Genomic DNA, 15,823 nt, shown 5'->3' on the forward strand with positions numbered 1-15,823 from the left:
GAATAAAAATTTATACTTCAAGTGCGGTGAGAATAAAAGTTTATACCTCAAGTGCGGCGTAAATAAAAATTCAAACCTGACTCGTAGAGCGGACCAAAAATGTTTTAGCATACATTACGAACTGGTTTTTTGTTTTATGTTTGACTCATACACGCGATTTATGAGCAACGTGACGCCGCCGCCGTCGTGTATTTTCGATCGTATTTGTAAAGATAAACTCGAGGCTACATTAGCAGAATCATTACTTTTTATTTTCTTTAATTTACCTTGTTATAGGTATCATCCGTGCGGAAAGACCGCCTCTCACGAATCATCGTTAAGAGACGTTATTTCCTGAGAAATTAATCTTCATTTTTAATATACTCGACGCTACCGAATAGCCTTTCGCAGTTTTACGCCGGCCGTATTATTATTTTTTTTTTGCGAAATTGAAAGAGATCGCCGTTTATTACTTAAAATCGCACTTTCCAATATTTTTGGCATTCTCTATCCGAGAAAAAATTTTTTATATTTAATTATATATATGTATATATAATATGTCCATACATGTTTTCTTTCTTTTGTATAATCGCTGTTCGTATAATAACAAAAATAATTAAAAAATAATTTAAAAAATAACTTCAATTTTTTCTCGTTTCCTCAAATTTCACTTTTAAAGAAACAAATTCAGTTCAACAGTGAAAACAAATTCAAATTCAACAGTGAAATTATTCTTTTAATTATATTTTTAATTTTCTTTAAATTATTTTCCTGTATACAAGAACAGAGAGATTGTGTAAGAGAAAGAAAACATATATGGACACATATTGATTTAATATATAATTACACATATTTATGCATATTTTTATACGAAAATTTTTTTACCAGGTATTGACTTGCGTTCCATCTTAATGATTTGTCAACATAAGTAGAATCACAGTGCGTATTATATAAACATAGAAAGCATATAAAGCAATTTAGCATGTAAATATTCTTTTGTAAATTTTGCTTTGCATAGTATATGTTAAATACGTTATGTTAAATACGTTCAAGGAAAACCATCGATGAATCGGTTTGATCGAGAAAGATTCTGTGATGCTGCGGTACATATATTTCACGAGATTAATTAAAAAACGACCAATACGTACTGCCGACTTCGTAATTTCCATCTCTTTCTAATGTCTCCCAGAAAATAACTGTTATTATGAGTAAGAAAAAAATGTAGGCGCAATCGCACTGATATATGGTTTATTGCAGCAAAACATGATAATACATAATTATGACATTCACTTATTACATTCGCTTGTTTATCTTAGCTGCAAGAAATAATTTAAGGAAGATGTATTCGAAATATACGATGTAGGTGAATAGCTGAAATAGATGGGCTATTTATTTCGATACCGGAATCGACGGATTAAACCAAGAAGTAATTAAGATCGAAAGATTGAAAAAATGGGTATACAGAGGGTAAATCTGTTATGACAAACGCTACTTACTTATATAACTTACGCTCTGATATGAATTGTGTAATGCACTTTAATCTGATTAGAATGTGATCTCGGTCTTTTCTACTTTCAACCTCATTGTTGAATCTAAACGTTACAATATCGCAACTTCTTATCATTGTAGATACATTATAACATTGTCCTTTCGGAGTTGCACTCTTTGCGCTTAAAATGAGTCAAATATTTACGCTTTAATATGCTAATATTCGAGTTTGTCTTTATTTTATTTGCGAACGTATATGTATCTATTAGATTGTTGAACACTCAGAAAGTATTGTACATCAGACGCTTAACGAGGCAAAGATAATGGTTTGGGGACCAGTCTATGATTTACTTTTAACAAATTTCTACGCAGATATTTCATAGTGTCAGCTAAGTTTTCATTTTACTTATTTCCAGCCTGGCAGTATATATATAACTAATTCTCTTTCCATGTTCTCGTTCTCTCTCTCTCTCTCTTTTGATGTTATACAGTGTCGGCCGAAATACGTAATACAATCAGGAAGTGTGATTCTGCGACTCAAAATAAACCGAAATGGTAGAATAAATTTTTTTCGAACAAGGTCTCGTTTTCGAGAAGAAGGACTTTGAAAGTTAATCGAGTGCTTTACTGATTTTAACATAACGGTTTAACCAGTATTTTGGCCCACCTTGTATATTAATTATATGATTTAAATTATACAATAAACAACCTTCTCAAACGGCACAAATCCGAGAGATGTCTTTTTAAATGTTATCTGACTAATAAAGAGTAATTCAATAAATCAATACATTCTCATGATATCTATTTTAGACTTGTATGTAGTCTAAATACATTAAGCAAGCTTAACAATTAACTTAATGATTATTCGTCTCTTTGATTCATTATTCAGGCAGAGGTACAGCTTAGAGATTATAAATTCTGTTAGTTAAATAGCCGCTCAACATAGAGATAATAAAAATATATTATTATATAGCGCATATATATAGCCATCTTATAAGAGAACTTCAAATCTCTCTTTGTGCAGAAACTATATCATAGATTGGTTCTAAAAAGCGCAATGGCACCATTTACTAAAACTCAGAAGCATTTTCTTAGATCTATGATTTATAACATAAATATTTTCCCATTTTATACATTTTGCTAATATGAATTAGATCACACAAGAAAGAAAAACATTAACAAAAATTATTGTCTTATTTGAAAATCATTATAAGCAGATTTGATTGTAAAATTGGTCCGATATTAATACGCATAATTTTTCGTGATTTTCATTGAGTTTCGCTTACGTTATAACAGAATGTGACCCAAAAACGCGCTATTAGTGTAAATATATCTGGATATATTTCTAACATTATGTATTATATCCATTTTATACTGGATGATAATCGCGCTATAGCAATCAATTATTTTTAATGAGTAAATTACATAAAAAGAACATTTGTTCTTAAAAGGTAATATTAAAAAATATATTACTTAATATTGTATTGCTATGACACTACAACTTATCATCTGCGCGACTGTCGCTCAATAAAGAACAGATATAAAAAAAGTTTTATTAAAAAACTTCTAAACGCGAACAATTAATATATGTGTAAATACCATATTTACATATTTTTATATTTATACATATATATAGATTCATCTCTTTCTTTTTCTACGAATAACAATTTCCATAAACTTGACATAATATCGAGATTCCAGTCACTCGTTTATATACATTGTAATGCCATTTTTTAAGTTTATATTAAAAGCATAAATCACATATCAAAAAGTCCTGCGACTTGTATAAAAAAGTTTCTTTTTATATTTTCATCTCTAAATAATTTTCTATACTTTTCGTTATATTTTTATATATCACTTGCATACGATTTTTGTCTTCAAAATTATCAAGTTTTCTTTGGAAGAATGACTTAAGTCTGAAAACACAGTACTTAAAAATCATGATTAAATATTTAAGTAAATGCTTGCAATATTTTACTAGCAGAATAGTAGAGTAGAGTAATAGCTTAAGAGTAAAAAACAGTGTGATTGAAAATAAGTTGTTCTTCCAGAAAACTGTATACAATCATTTTTTATTAGACATACTATCCAAGATATCACCAATTACGATCTCTTTTGATTTCATATATAAGGCCAAAGATTTAGATTTTCTTATTATATATCATTTTATAATCATACTTTGTAGCATGATTCCATAATCTTAATAATTACTTCTTCTTAACACAATTATTCCATTATTTCGTAGATTTCGTTTAGTACTCTTCTTTTCCATTCATACTAGCGGGTACATGACTCTGTTGAGTTGCACTTCGAATTACTTCAATCCACCTAAAAATAAAATGTATCATTGTATTTCTCATAAATCTTAGCTCTTCAACATTACATAGACTCTCTGTATATTTACCTTCCAAAAGTATAATCACTTTCCGCTCGAAAGAAATATACATGGTTCTTGAATTGTAACTTGAATACAAAGTCCTTGTTGATCCCATCTTTTTCTGATGGTGTAGAAACAGTATATCCTAATAATGGCAAACTAGCTAATGGGAAGTCGTCTTGATGAGATTTGTAGAAGAATAAGCAGAAGTTAGTAAATACGACCCAAAGCTTTTGCCAACCGTTGCTATTCTTGAATTTCCGTAGAAGAAATCCGCTAAGCTGGTTCTGAAACAGTGAAGAAACGTAACAAACACATCATTAATCAGTTTCTATGTAAGGTATATCCAAGTATATCAACCAAGGCAACAATGATTTACCAATATTATTCGAAACTTTAACATACTTGAAATGCTCGTAGTTGATCGCTGTAACTAATACTTGTATTACGATGCCAACAAACGTGAACTGCAGTATTGCTACGTTGTGAGGCCTTTGCACCACCGCAACTAGTTCGATCTACTTCGAATCCTACACTATCTCCCATTTCGTCAGCTGAACCTAGAACTTTTGCACAAAAAAAAAAACTTAGAAGAAATCTTCTTTTATTAAAAAAGGAAGCTGAGAAGATTTTTTCGCTCGGTACAGATATTGTGATATACTTTGTATTACTTAACAGTTACTTACTACAAGACTTTAAACTTAAATACGGCATTTTTGCGTCCGCATCGATCTGTGTTATAGCCATGTTCAAATCTTCTATCCACCTCTCTTTTTCTTCCTCGTTGCTCGCTGCAACTGTCAATGACCTACAAAAATAAAATTATTTAAATTTTATGTTTTCTTTTTTAGCTTCTGTCATATTTTTAACTTTAATAATATAACACTAAAAATATTTGCTTTAAATTTCAATATAATTTCTGTCCCTTAAAATGTCTTCACTTTAACACGACGAATTCATATTCGTCCAAGTTGAGGTCACAATCGTACTGATGGCTGTCATTAATAGCACACATGCTTCAATAAAATCAGTTTAGCTAGTTGACTCCTCAATAACGATATGACCTTTTAACAACCACTTAGTATCTTTTAGTGTATTTTTACACTTTGCTATTATTTCCGTAATAATATACAATGTAATTCGAAGAATTTGATATTTACTGATTTCCTTGTCCGTCGACAATGAAAGCGAAATCTGTTCCAGTCTTATTATCCGCGTCTTGAATCTTCATTCCTTTTAACGGTAATTGGCCATGCACGCGGAAACATTGTGTTGGTTGTTGCGTACGGAATGTATACAATAACACGTCCGAGAACTGGAAAAATAAATACGATAAATTCAGCTGCTATCGCACTAATTAATAAGAAATATGTAGGAGACTTACCAAGAAGAACATGCGTTGTTGGAAACCTTTACGGCTGTATTTCTGCAGACATCCAAGTCTGATAAACCTTCGGCCTTCTTGTACTAAATTATCAAAGCCAGTGATGTCTCTCTGCATTTCGCATAACTGCACCAGATTTTCCTACAATGAAAAATTTACAAAAAATTAAAATTAAAATTGACATAACTGACCTTAGTAAAAAAAAAGTATTTCCAGTAAAAAATAGATCCTTTTCTTTCACTTTATTTATTAAGTTCTTGTATCAAACAATAATAATTGCAATAATTTTCTAACCGCTTGATTTATAATCGTGAGCCCTTCGAGCAATGTCTCGCCGAGTCTGTCTCTCGCCGCCAAACAATCCTCGAAATCGGTATGATCCTTTGGATAATGATCCAATAGTCCTAAAAGAGCGCCACTTTGAGAAATTAAGAATTATCGTACATACGTTACAAATCTGATTTCACACTCACTATCGATAATACTATTATAATGCAGTAATCGTTGTAAAGGTTTCAAAAGGAATGAAGTCAATGGCAGGTAGCAATGCTTCTGCGACTCGAAATCGCGGCAGAGCTGGTCGAAGCGTCGCGACGTTCGCATGGAGTATTCCATTTTCTCCAACACCGGGATCAGATTCTCCAGATATTGGTCATAGAGAGGCAGGACGTTCAAAAGCGTATTGTACAAAAAGTCACCGATATTGTGACGGGCGTTGCTCTCCCAGCGTGCCAGCCGTGCCTCCATTTCTTGGAGGCAGGGTCCGTGCACGTCGGCGAGTAGCTCGATTAAAGAGACTACCGACTCCCCTTCCAATGCCGCTTCCCGAGAAACTTCCTCGCGGAACCACTGCACATAAATATAAGTCACAAGTTAAAATTTGTGAGTCCTCTTTCTGTCTCTCTAGATCTACCGTCCTTCTAAACTGGACTTGTTTCAACTGACTGTGTTTCCTAGCTCTAAAAACGAAGCGCAGTTTTACTTACCACATTAATAACATCCAAGTCCTTCTTGTAAGTTCGTTCCGTCATGAGGAGCTCCTTGGCTATGTAATAAGCTTTATCGGTTGGCCATCTCTGGACAGAAAAATAGTAACTCTTTATTGCTGTTCTTATAGAATTGTCTTTGAAAAAACACGACAATAGCCGTATTCTTAAACGACAAACCTACCTTCGTTTTTCTGACTTCCGCCTCCTCCGCTTCCCCGTTTCGTACATTCTTTATCGGGCTGAGATCCGGCGAATTTACGACGCTCGCATTGTTCATCTCGACTCCGCCGTTCGTCGTCCGTTTATCCGGCGATTTCTCAGCGGCGTACACAGAATTATTGTTCTCCCGTTGATTAGATATCGCCTGCTTTTCGGCTTGGACATCTGCAAATAAATATCAGTTAGGCAACCCCTAGGAAGAAACAGAAGTGCCGCTGAGCACGAGAAATAAAAAAAATAGATAAAACAGGTGTCCAGGAAACATCTGAAGGAATAAAACCCGATATATATAAGTGTATGTATATATAGGCACGCATGCTATAGTGCACTATCTTTATTCTTTTTTTTTATTGTGATTTTTTGTAAAATCGGAAATAAGTATTGATGGCTGAGTCAAATGCAACATAAAGTTTCGGGAAAATTATTCGATGAATCAGTGGATTCGATGAATCTACAAATGTCTATAATACTAATTTCATGTGAATCTACAATTGGAGGAGTAAAAGCCATAATAGTGGTGTAAGTCAAATTTTTTAAATTATTGACTTACACCACTATGGCTTTTACCCCTCCAATTATTCTCGATGTATTAATAAACATCAAGAAATTTATAAGTAAAAATTAATCGCTACTTTTGATTCAGCAAAATTAAACTTTCAATATCTCTGTCGTAGACTCTGTTCTAAGAGTTCTCTCTCATCTCATTAGAAGTAATAATCATTTGGCGACGTTATGAGGCGAATAAGTATAAATATTAGAGTGTATCTTAAATAAAGACGCTCTGTGACTAACTTTGAAAATCTTAATGAGATACGTGCTTTCTAATTCAAGAATTAAAAAAAAAGACCGATCTTCTTTGCGCAGATCATAATACAAAGGCAATGATGCAAGTGAAGAGTGCAGATAATGTCGAGTAAGCGATTTTTAATAAATAAATGAGACATCAAAGCCAATATATGCGGTTTCATTCCTATGAAAATTCATGCCCAAGCACGTCTATAAAGTACCGTGCTCTAAGTAATAAGCCGACTAATAAAACGGTGATTAGAAGCCGGATAAAGCTAACGTTAAGAATCCATAATGTAACAGTATTCTACATTATTCCACTGACGCAAATCGCATGCGGAAATAAGGATCATCATGACGAGAGGTCGCGCGATATTCGCAAAACGGGCGAACGGAAATTCCTCAGCAACGAGAGAATCTCCGATCGAATTCGGCTTCCTCCACGGGGAGGAAGACATAATGAGAACAACAGAAAGAGATTATATGCGGTACAACTAGGAATAAGCTACTCCGCCCGTACTTTGCGTTGGCTGTAACGACATAAAGATCATTCAATATACGAGTGCGGACCGTTAACGCATTTGCATGAATCTCGGAAGCCTTGAAAATATATACTCTGACCTTTGAGCGCGATAATTGATAGCCGTATTACTTTCGGGCTTATATAACGGTGAGATCGCACACGATCAAGGATATTTTGATACTTTCAGCCTTGAGCCCGAAACACACTTGCGCTTTATTGTTGCATTCGTCTTGTGACATTTGGGAACTATGCCGTTTTTATTATTAAGAATGTGCAGTTACCCTGATGGAAATATTTTGCTAAAAGTACTATGAAATCGATGAAAAGTGAAATAAAAGTTATTGAAACATACTGAATGTATTTCAAAATTAATCATGATTTTCCTTATAAAATGTAATGTAATGTAATACTGTAAAAGATAAGGAATGTTAAATTATACTGTCGAAAAGTAATAACAAATTTTTTGAAATATTAGGTATAATGAAATTTTGCTGAATTTAACTGAAAACTGAATTTTTACTAAAATATTGATGAAATAATAATAAAATGGTCAATTGAAAGAAAATTTCAAATACATTTCAATAAAATATTTCCATAACAGGGTCCTAAATTATTCTTTTTCTTTTTTTACTTCCTTTCTCAGATAACTTTCGAAACTGCAGCGCTCAAATGAAGAGTACATACAGATTCGTTTGCGGATTATGCAAATGCGACGGAGAGCCCGGACTAAGCGGGAATTCGTGCCACTTCAGCAGACGTATCGTGAAACAATGACGAAGAGAAAGAAATCGTAATATCCACAATTAAGACAGGCATTGTAAGGGGATTACTCACACGTAATGTCATCCGTGTCGAACGACGAATCCGGCATTGCGATAAAGAGATACGGTATGAAGAACGAAAAAAAAAAACAAAAGAGAAGAAGAGGACAGGCCGCATCGCACACGGGGAAGGAGAGGAAATTCAATATTCGATTCGCCAAAAATCGGATAAAACGAGGAAAAATAGAAAGCAACGAATCTTGCTGCGAATCTCTGTCGGATCCGAAATTAAAATGTCAATCTGACCACACGTGGACGGATAACGAAAAAAAAAACATGGACGGAAGGAGAAAACGAATGTTTAACGAAAAGAGAGCGAGAGAACGAAACGAACATACTCCAGAAACCAAACATCATCCAGAAACCAAAGTGAAATTACTGACGCAGATCCGACATGTGACTTTGTATATAATTTATTGTTATAATTAATGTATCAATAATCAATGTACAATAGATTTCCTACGCTTGGAGTACCGCTCTTCGTCCTTCGGACGCCGGTAATTCCCCCACGTCCCTCCATCGAGCTGTGCCTCAATATCGTGCGAACACAATCGGTCGATATATATCGAACGACCGACGAAACGGCGCATCTCAACCGGGGGAATCACCGCGTAAAACAAACATATTTTTTATGTATATATATATATATATTTATATATATTTATTTTCATATATATATATAGCGTTAACAAGTACGGTATATCGATAAACGATCAAAAAGTGTTACACAAATTACAAACGGGGGATAAGGATGGGGAGGGAGCGTTACGCCGACACGACGGACACCTCGACGTACGTATATCCTGCTCTAATTATCTTGTCCACCGCTTTTCGTTCCGACCGTTAAATCGGGTCCTAAATTGTACGCAATTATATGTACCTACACATGCATACGCGTGTGTGCGTGTGCGCGTATACAGGATGTCCCACCGCTATACCAATTGCCGTCTCAGCTACAGATATCGTAGGACCGACTGAGAAGAAGAGCGAAAATTGCGGAGCTATTTTAAAACGGTTGATAAAATTTTAACAGCCTTTTTTACATCGTCAAGAAGGAAAAGATCGCGTTGAGAGAAAGAGAGAAACGAAGGTGGGATCTCCTCTCTCAGCGCGTCTTGTCTCGGTGAAACAACTTGAATTTCAATTTAACGAAAAGGATAGACTTCTATAACGGAGCTGTCAAACAGCAAAAATTAAAAGAAGATATCTATGGCAAGGACAGCCGGTAGTGATAGGACATCCCGTATACGGACGTCGTATTATTTCGAACGCTCACAAATCGAAGCAAAAGTCAGTTGACACGCGAGTAACGTCGTCTTTGCAGACCGGAAACGGAAGATGAGCGAGCTCGAAGTTACGTTGGAACGACAACGACGTGTGATTACCGTCCGGTCGATGATTCTCTCAAGGACTCCTTTATTGCTAGTCTGGTAAAGCCATTGGAAGAGATGAAGCGTATTTAATAGTGGAAAAATAGCGTCAAAATTAGCAAAATACGAACTGGAAGACAAACAATAGTTTCAATGACAACACCGCGTGATGTAAATCAATCAACACTTCGTGAGTCTATTGGGACTTGATATCGTTATTAAAATCGACAGTCTTATAAAAACGTTTGACACTGAGAGATCAAGGTGTAAAAACACAATGCTTACGTTGTAATTTGCGAAGATATAGAAAAACTTGCCGGCTTAATATACAAATGTCGAGTTTTATCCTTGATAAGGTTTAAAGCCGAGTAACGTTTGGACACGCGACAAATATCCTCAACAAATATCCGAATCAGAGTAGAAAGAGTTCCGTAAGAACAGCGAATGAACGGCTTATTCATAAACGTTCGTTATAAATCTACGACTGGCCAGCTTTATCCCGAAATATGTGGAAATCGAACCACATTAATATCCATAGCGAGAAAATTAAGTGCATATATATTTGCATGCAGTAGAATTTGGGGAAAAAATAAAAACTTAACGTTACTTCAATTATTCTCTCTTTCTCTGATTATGACGAATCCATTTACAAAATATTTGGCACTATTTTACCTTGAAAAAGTTTTTCACCGTAGTTATAAAAATTATCATCATTCTACGAATGGTTAGTACAAAGTGCCTTCTAACAGTTAACGTGTTTGTGAATAAACAGTGCCAAGAAAATACGAAGTTCTTCGATTCATCTTCATCTACGTTATGAACGGTCAAAAGTTATTAGGCAAAATTTATCTTTGTTTTTGTCTTACAAACTTCAACATATAATTTGAATAATACCCGAATATTATGAAAATTAACGCTTGCACTTTTCGCCAGAGACTTACTTCTCCAGTGTTTACATTTTGGCCCAATATACGAGCTCCAAAATTTACAAGAGAATTTCAAACTTTAACAGAACCGTATACTTTCTCTTTTTAAACGCAAAAAGTTAAATGCCACAGATTTAACTTTCTTAGTGTTAAGATTAATTCTCTAAATTCCGAAAAAAGTGGATTAGATCGCAGTTACATTGAATTCTTCAATCTCAGAACGAAATCTGGCCAAACACAAATTATTATTATTATCATTAACCCTGTATTGCATGACTTCTCTTGATGTCAGTCAACTTTGTAGATAAAGAGACAGCAAATTTGTATCAAAAAATAATTAAATCCTGCGTGTTTCCTGTAACAAGATTGGCTTGTTTTACGATGTTATCGAAACATTTTTCCAAAATACTAAGATATTCATAACCAAACCGAATGTGCTCCGTTATATTTATTCAAATTTTTGCCTATGACGAACGTGATGCAATAGAGGGTCAACTATTTATAACATATATCCATTGTGAGTTTCTCTGCGATTGACTACTCGATACATAACAGTCGTTTGGCTGTCACGCTCGGGTTATATTTAATATATTGATCCCCTGAACCACTATCGAGATACGATATTGAGAAGCACGGAGGATGATTCTTTACAATTCATATTAAAAACAAAGGGGACACGGGATAATATCCATCAATTGCGAACTTCTCGCCCCAGGCTTCAGGCATTATTGCTAAATTCGTGAACATTCGTATAGTAAATGTCAACTCGACTTATCGGAGAAAGGGGAGGGGGATTTATAGAAGACAGAAGCCTACGTTCGAACACCGAGGGAGATTTAAACAATTTTCAATTGTCGAGTACCGCAATATGAAATGTTCAGCGCCTTTTGTCGTGTTATCACGAATGATCCTTCCGCAGATTTTGAAAATGGGAAAGAGCGCTGAGAAACTTCCCGTTATAGTGGTATAATGTTTAAAATAAATTGTTTATATCTATCTCAGGTGTCTGTCTTCTTCCATTGGGAGAAAAATGGTACAAGCTTCGAATAAACTGAGGAGAAATGGGACGGAGAGCCGAGGATGATCTCTTACGGTGTCCATACACATATACTGCAAAGATACTGTGAATAAGAATTACATTTGATTGGGCATAGTGACGTGACCGAGAACGGACTTTACACAATTGATTAGGGGTTGACGTGGCGAGACACTGTGACAGGTGGCAAAATACGTTCGTGATTCGTGACAGGGGCGCTACGTAATGGTTCCAAAGGTTCCTAAATAGTTAATAATTGACGTAGAAGTATGCGTGTAGAGTATATGTTGCGTGTGTGTGTGTATTTTTTGTGTATACGTGTAATAATGGTCAATAAGATGCGGGAACGTTCAGTACCACGCTGCAACTAGAGATGTGAGTTTGACGATCGCGCTATTTCTCCACTCGATAACAATAAAAAATTCACAGATTATTATTATTTTTTATCTCGCTATCACAGCTTAACGTAAGGCAGTACAAAACGGTCGAGATTGTTCCGATTTTGACATGCGGAGAGACGTCGCAGCTGATCTGCGAATATTCCACCGCTTAGATTGTTCAACGTTTCTGGCGTCTTGATGAATTCGTGTCTTCTTTCTCTCTCGTTTTCTCTCGAGGCATTCCGACACGCTACTTCGGAAAATATCTCGTGCCCCTGCCGACCTTCGGGGAGCTGTTCTTTGTAGAAAATATGTAGCGTACCATCAATGTGCCGTATCGCGATCGTTCGATTAATGTAACTTTGTATGCTCGTATGAGTGAAATTCACATCTCTACGCACGCTCTAGGCAGGGAGGCAGGAACAATAAACTATTATATATATATATGTATATGTATAGCACAGACTAATGTGGTTAATGCAAAAATGTGAGGGGGTGACGTTTTTGAGGGTGAATTGCTTGAAACTACAAGAGTTAAATGATGATGGGAACCCTTCGAGTTCAGCTGATGCGACGTCGCGTATATATACAATCGGAAATACGTGTCACACAACTGGTACAGTATATTTAATTCGTAAAAGGTATCGAAAATCGCGGGATTATTTTAACGACAGTGTTAAGAAGCGCATTGAGACGCGTTTCTAGAAGATAAAATTGCAACAATCTAAAAGTGCAGTGCGGGTGTGTCAAGATTAGTGAACATCTTGTGGATATCTTGTGCACACACGAAAGTCCGGTATAATATCAATATTTTTCTTTTCTTCTTCTTTTTTTTGGATCATAAGCAACGTGGCGATCTTTGGAATAAATATCATGAGGTGAGGAGTTAAGTGCGTCTAAGATCTAAGGACAAGAGGTTTCGCTACGGAACGGAATTAACGAAGCAGAGAAACATGCTAACAAAGAAAGAGAAGCTGGATAACGAGAGGTCCAACTCAAACGAAAAACGGAAGAGGGGACAACATGTTTTATTCGCATAGGCGAAACGCGTATCCTCAATCCTCTGTCCTCTGAGAACAGGGAAAATACTGACGGTAGGAAAATACGGAATTTCGTGGCGCTTCTGTACATGCGCACCCGGACGTATAATATATATTGCCCAGATATATATACATTGATGGTATTAATATATATATAAATGTTGCGCACCCCGTGTGTCGCTAAATCTGGATCTTTCTCTTTCTTTTTCGACAGTAGAGAATTTTTACAAGTATTACGCTGCAACGATAAGAGAGCACAAAATATTCGCGGCTTCCTACCTCCCTCTCAATCGCAAGAATCACAATCCCGTGAAAGTGCTGCGTGAAAATCAAACGATCGCAAAGTGTTATAACGTTCGAGAAAACTGTAAAGGGACGAAGAATAGAAGCTGGTACGCTCGGGACTTAGGTCTTTTCTTTCGTGTTTTCTCTTTTCTTTTTTTTCTTTTGTCAATGATCTCGTTTCGCGATCCTCTGGTGCGTGCGGCCGCGCGTCTACTCGCGCGAGCCTCACTGCCGTGTAGCGTGGTACTTTCTTAGCCTGAACAGTGTGCGGTGTATGGCTTCCCGTTCAACGTGGGTACAGCGGTAAAAATCGATTAGTCAGGGTGCGTGGTGTTGCGTGAACCATTACGTTACGCACCTGGTTCACACGGTAATGCATTTGCCAGGCCGGCGAGTTCACGTATCCGTTCGTGTAGGTCCAACGATTGTAATCACCACCACCTGTCGAAAAGCATATGTAAAGTACATATGTATATGCATGTATACATGTAGGTAGTCTGTCGTGCGAAGGCCTCTGTCACTCTGTTCGTGACTGCGTGATTTAGGGGACCCGTACACTCTCCAACATTGAAAAGAGCCGCCGAACTCGGCGCTTCCCTCTCCGAAGTGAAAGATCTGTCCGTTCTTTTGAGGATACTTTCACGTATTTTGCCACAAAAAGAAAAGGGAAGAAACAAAGGCGAATATGCCCGGTTCGGGAATGATTCGTCGTTGAGCGAGGACCGATTTTGCCAATATTGCCAATGTCATTCTCCTCTGAGCAATCAGAATTTAAATGCCAAACAAAAAAGAGGACTAAATTTCATGAAAGTACACAAAGAGTGCAAAAAAGATAAAACGACCGAAGGTTTTCGAGGGGTGACTCGGTCGTTTTTTGATCGGAAATATATCGATGACCTTTCTGAGTGGAAAAAATGAATTCAAGCTTGATGGAAGGATCTGTAAATGAGAAATTCCGCGATAGGTCTAGGACGCCCTGTCTAAAAATACCGGTATCCTCCTATGTCATTCCTTTTTTCAAATTGATCGACAAGTGCAGCTGCTCGAGGCACTTGGGCACTATTTCTAAATCGGATAATTCAATTATCACGCGTCGAACGAACGACACGCTTGACAATCTGAGAGTGAACTCGGAACTTTTGTAACAGATGAAATGTGTATCCTCCGTGTAACTCCGTTTAACGTTTCGCATGGCGTTTCTCACGTTCAATTGATGTGCACAGAGTGTCCCAGACCCAGTGAGCTATCTCTCGTTCGGTTCTGACGTTTGTTCAAAAGGCGTTCCCCACGATTCTCGAGTCGACGCGTCGTACGGGGGACGGAAATATCCGCGTCGTTCTCTTCGATCCCTCCGTGCATTACGCGTTCTAGATGCGACACGACCGTACGACGTGTTGCGTAACTACGGAGATTAGGTGAGAGACGTGATGAGAAACGAATTTGGGGTTCTTCGAACTCGAGCGGCGCGAAAACTTTCGCGTTTCGCGGACACGTCAATGATCGCGTAGGGCGTACGATTGGCCGCCATGATCTGCATGAACGGGGGGAAATTATGGCGTTATTATGTACGTTTTACAGGAAACAAGACTGAAGCGAGTCGACAACTTGCGCGCAGTCATAAGTGAAGGGCCGGAGGAGACAACAAGTGCGTGATAGAGACGAGTGCGATATGTGTATAGGTGCGATTGAAAACCCTCTAATCAAAGTCTGATATCGGGAGTCCGACATTTCTTTTTTAAAATCTTGCGAAAAAGAGAAAGATATGTGCAATTTAATTTGTAGTGGCGCACGTAATGTACGTCAATATTTGACAAGTAGATATTTGGTTTGGACGAAAAAATTAAAGTGGAAACCAAAAAGGAATTACTAAGATTTTCTGAATGTTTAAATATTATTCCTTTTTTTTTAAATTCCAAAACAAGGTTTATTAACAATTAAATTACAAAGAAAAGAATTAGAAAATGTATATATTGTAACCCCAAGGGGACAATAAATTTTATCATTTTCTCAAGAAAAGAATTAGAAAGAAAAGGATTTAATTTAACTAAATAAATTGTTAATTTAACATGTGGATTAAATTGTACAGCTATATAGTTTACACTATAAAGGTATCTCATAAACTGCAACTGATCACTTGCTTAAATATAAAATTTGATTGTAAATTCGTACTAGATATTAATTAGCTTTATTATGATAAAATTATAATTTATATGAAATTAT

At 36.3% G+C, this 15,823-nt stretch overlaps 1 protein-coding gene across 1 annotated transcript; it reads right to left on the bottom strand.

Annotated features, from left to right (window-relative positions):
* Positions 1-1,210: 1,210 nt before the first annotated feature.
* LOC139767968 (FERM, ARHGEF and pleckstrin domain-containing protein 1-like) lies at positions 1,211-13,892 on the bottom strand. Its single transcript, XM_071697737.1, has 11 exons — positions 8,580-13,892; positions 6,399-6,601; positions 6,215-6,304; positions 5,702-6,077; positions 5,523-5,632; positions 5,229-5,369; positions 5,005-5,159; positions 4,531-4,652; positions 4,250-4,410; positions 3,872-4,131; positions 1,211-3,795 (listed from the first exon to the last, which is right to left on the bottom strand). The coding sequence occupies exons 1-11, from the start codon at positions 8,614-8,616 to the stop codon at positions 3,720-3,722; spliced, it is 1,731 nt and encodes a 576-aa protein (XP_071553838.1). The 5' UTR covers positions 8,617-13,892; the 3' UTR covers positions 1,211-3,719.
* Between the last annotated feature and the right edge of the window lie 1,931 nt (positions 13,893-15,823).

This window comes from Temnothorax nylanderi, unplaced genomic scaffold (assembly GCF_030848795.1).
Source record: "Temnothorax nylanderi isolate EJ_2023f unplaced genomic scaffold, tnyl_v1.0 TNYL_tig0013_pilon, whole genome shotgun sequence".
Lineage (NCBI taxonomy): Eukaryota > Metazoa > Arthropoda > Insecta > Hymenoptera > Formicidae > Temnothorax > Temnothorax nylanderi.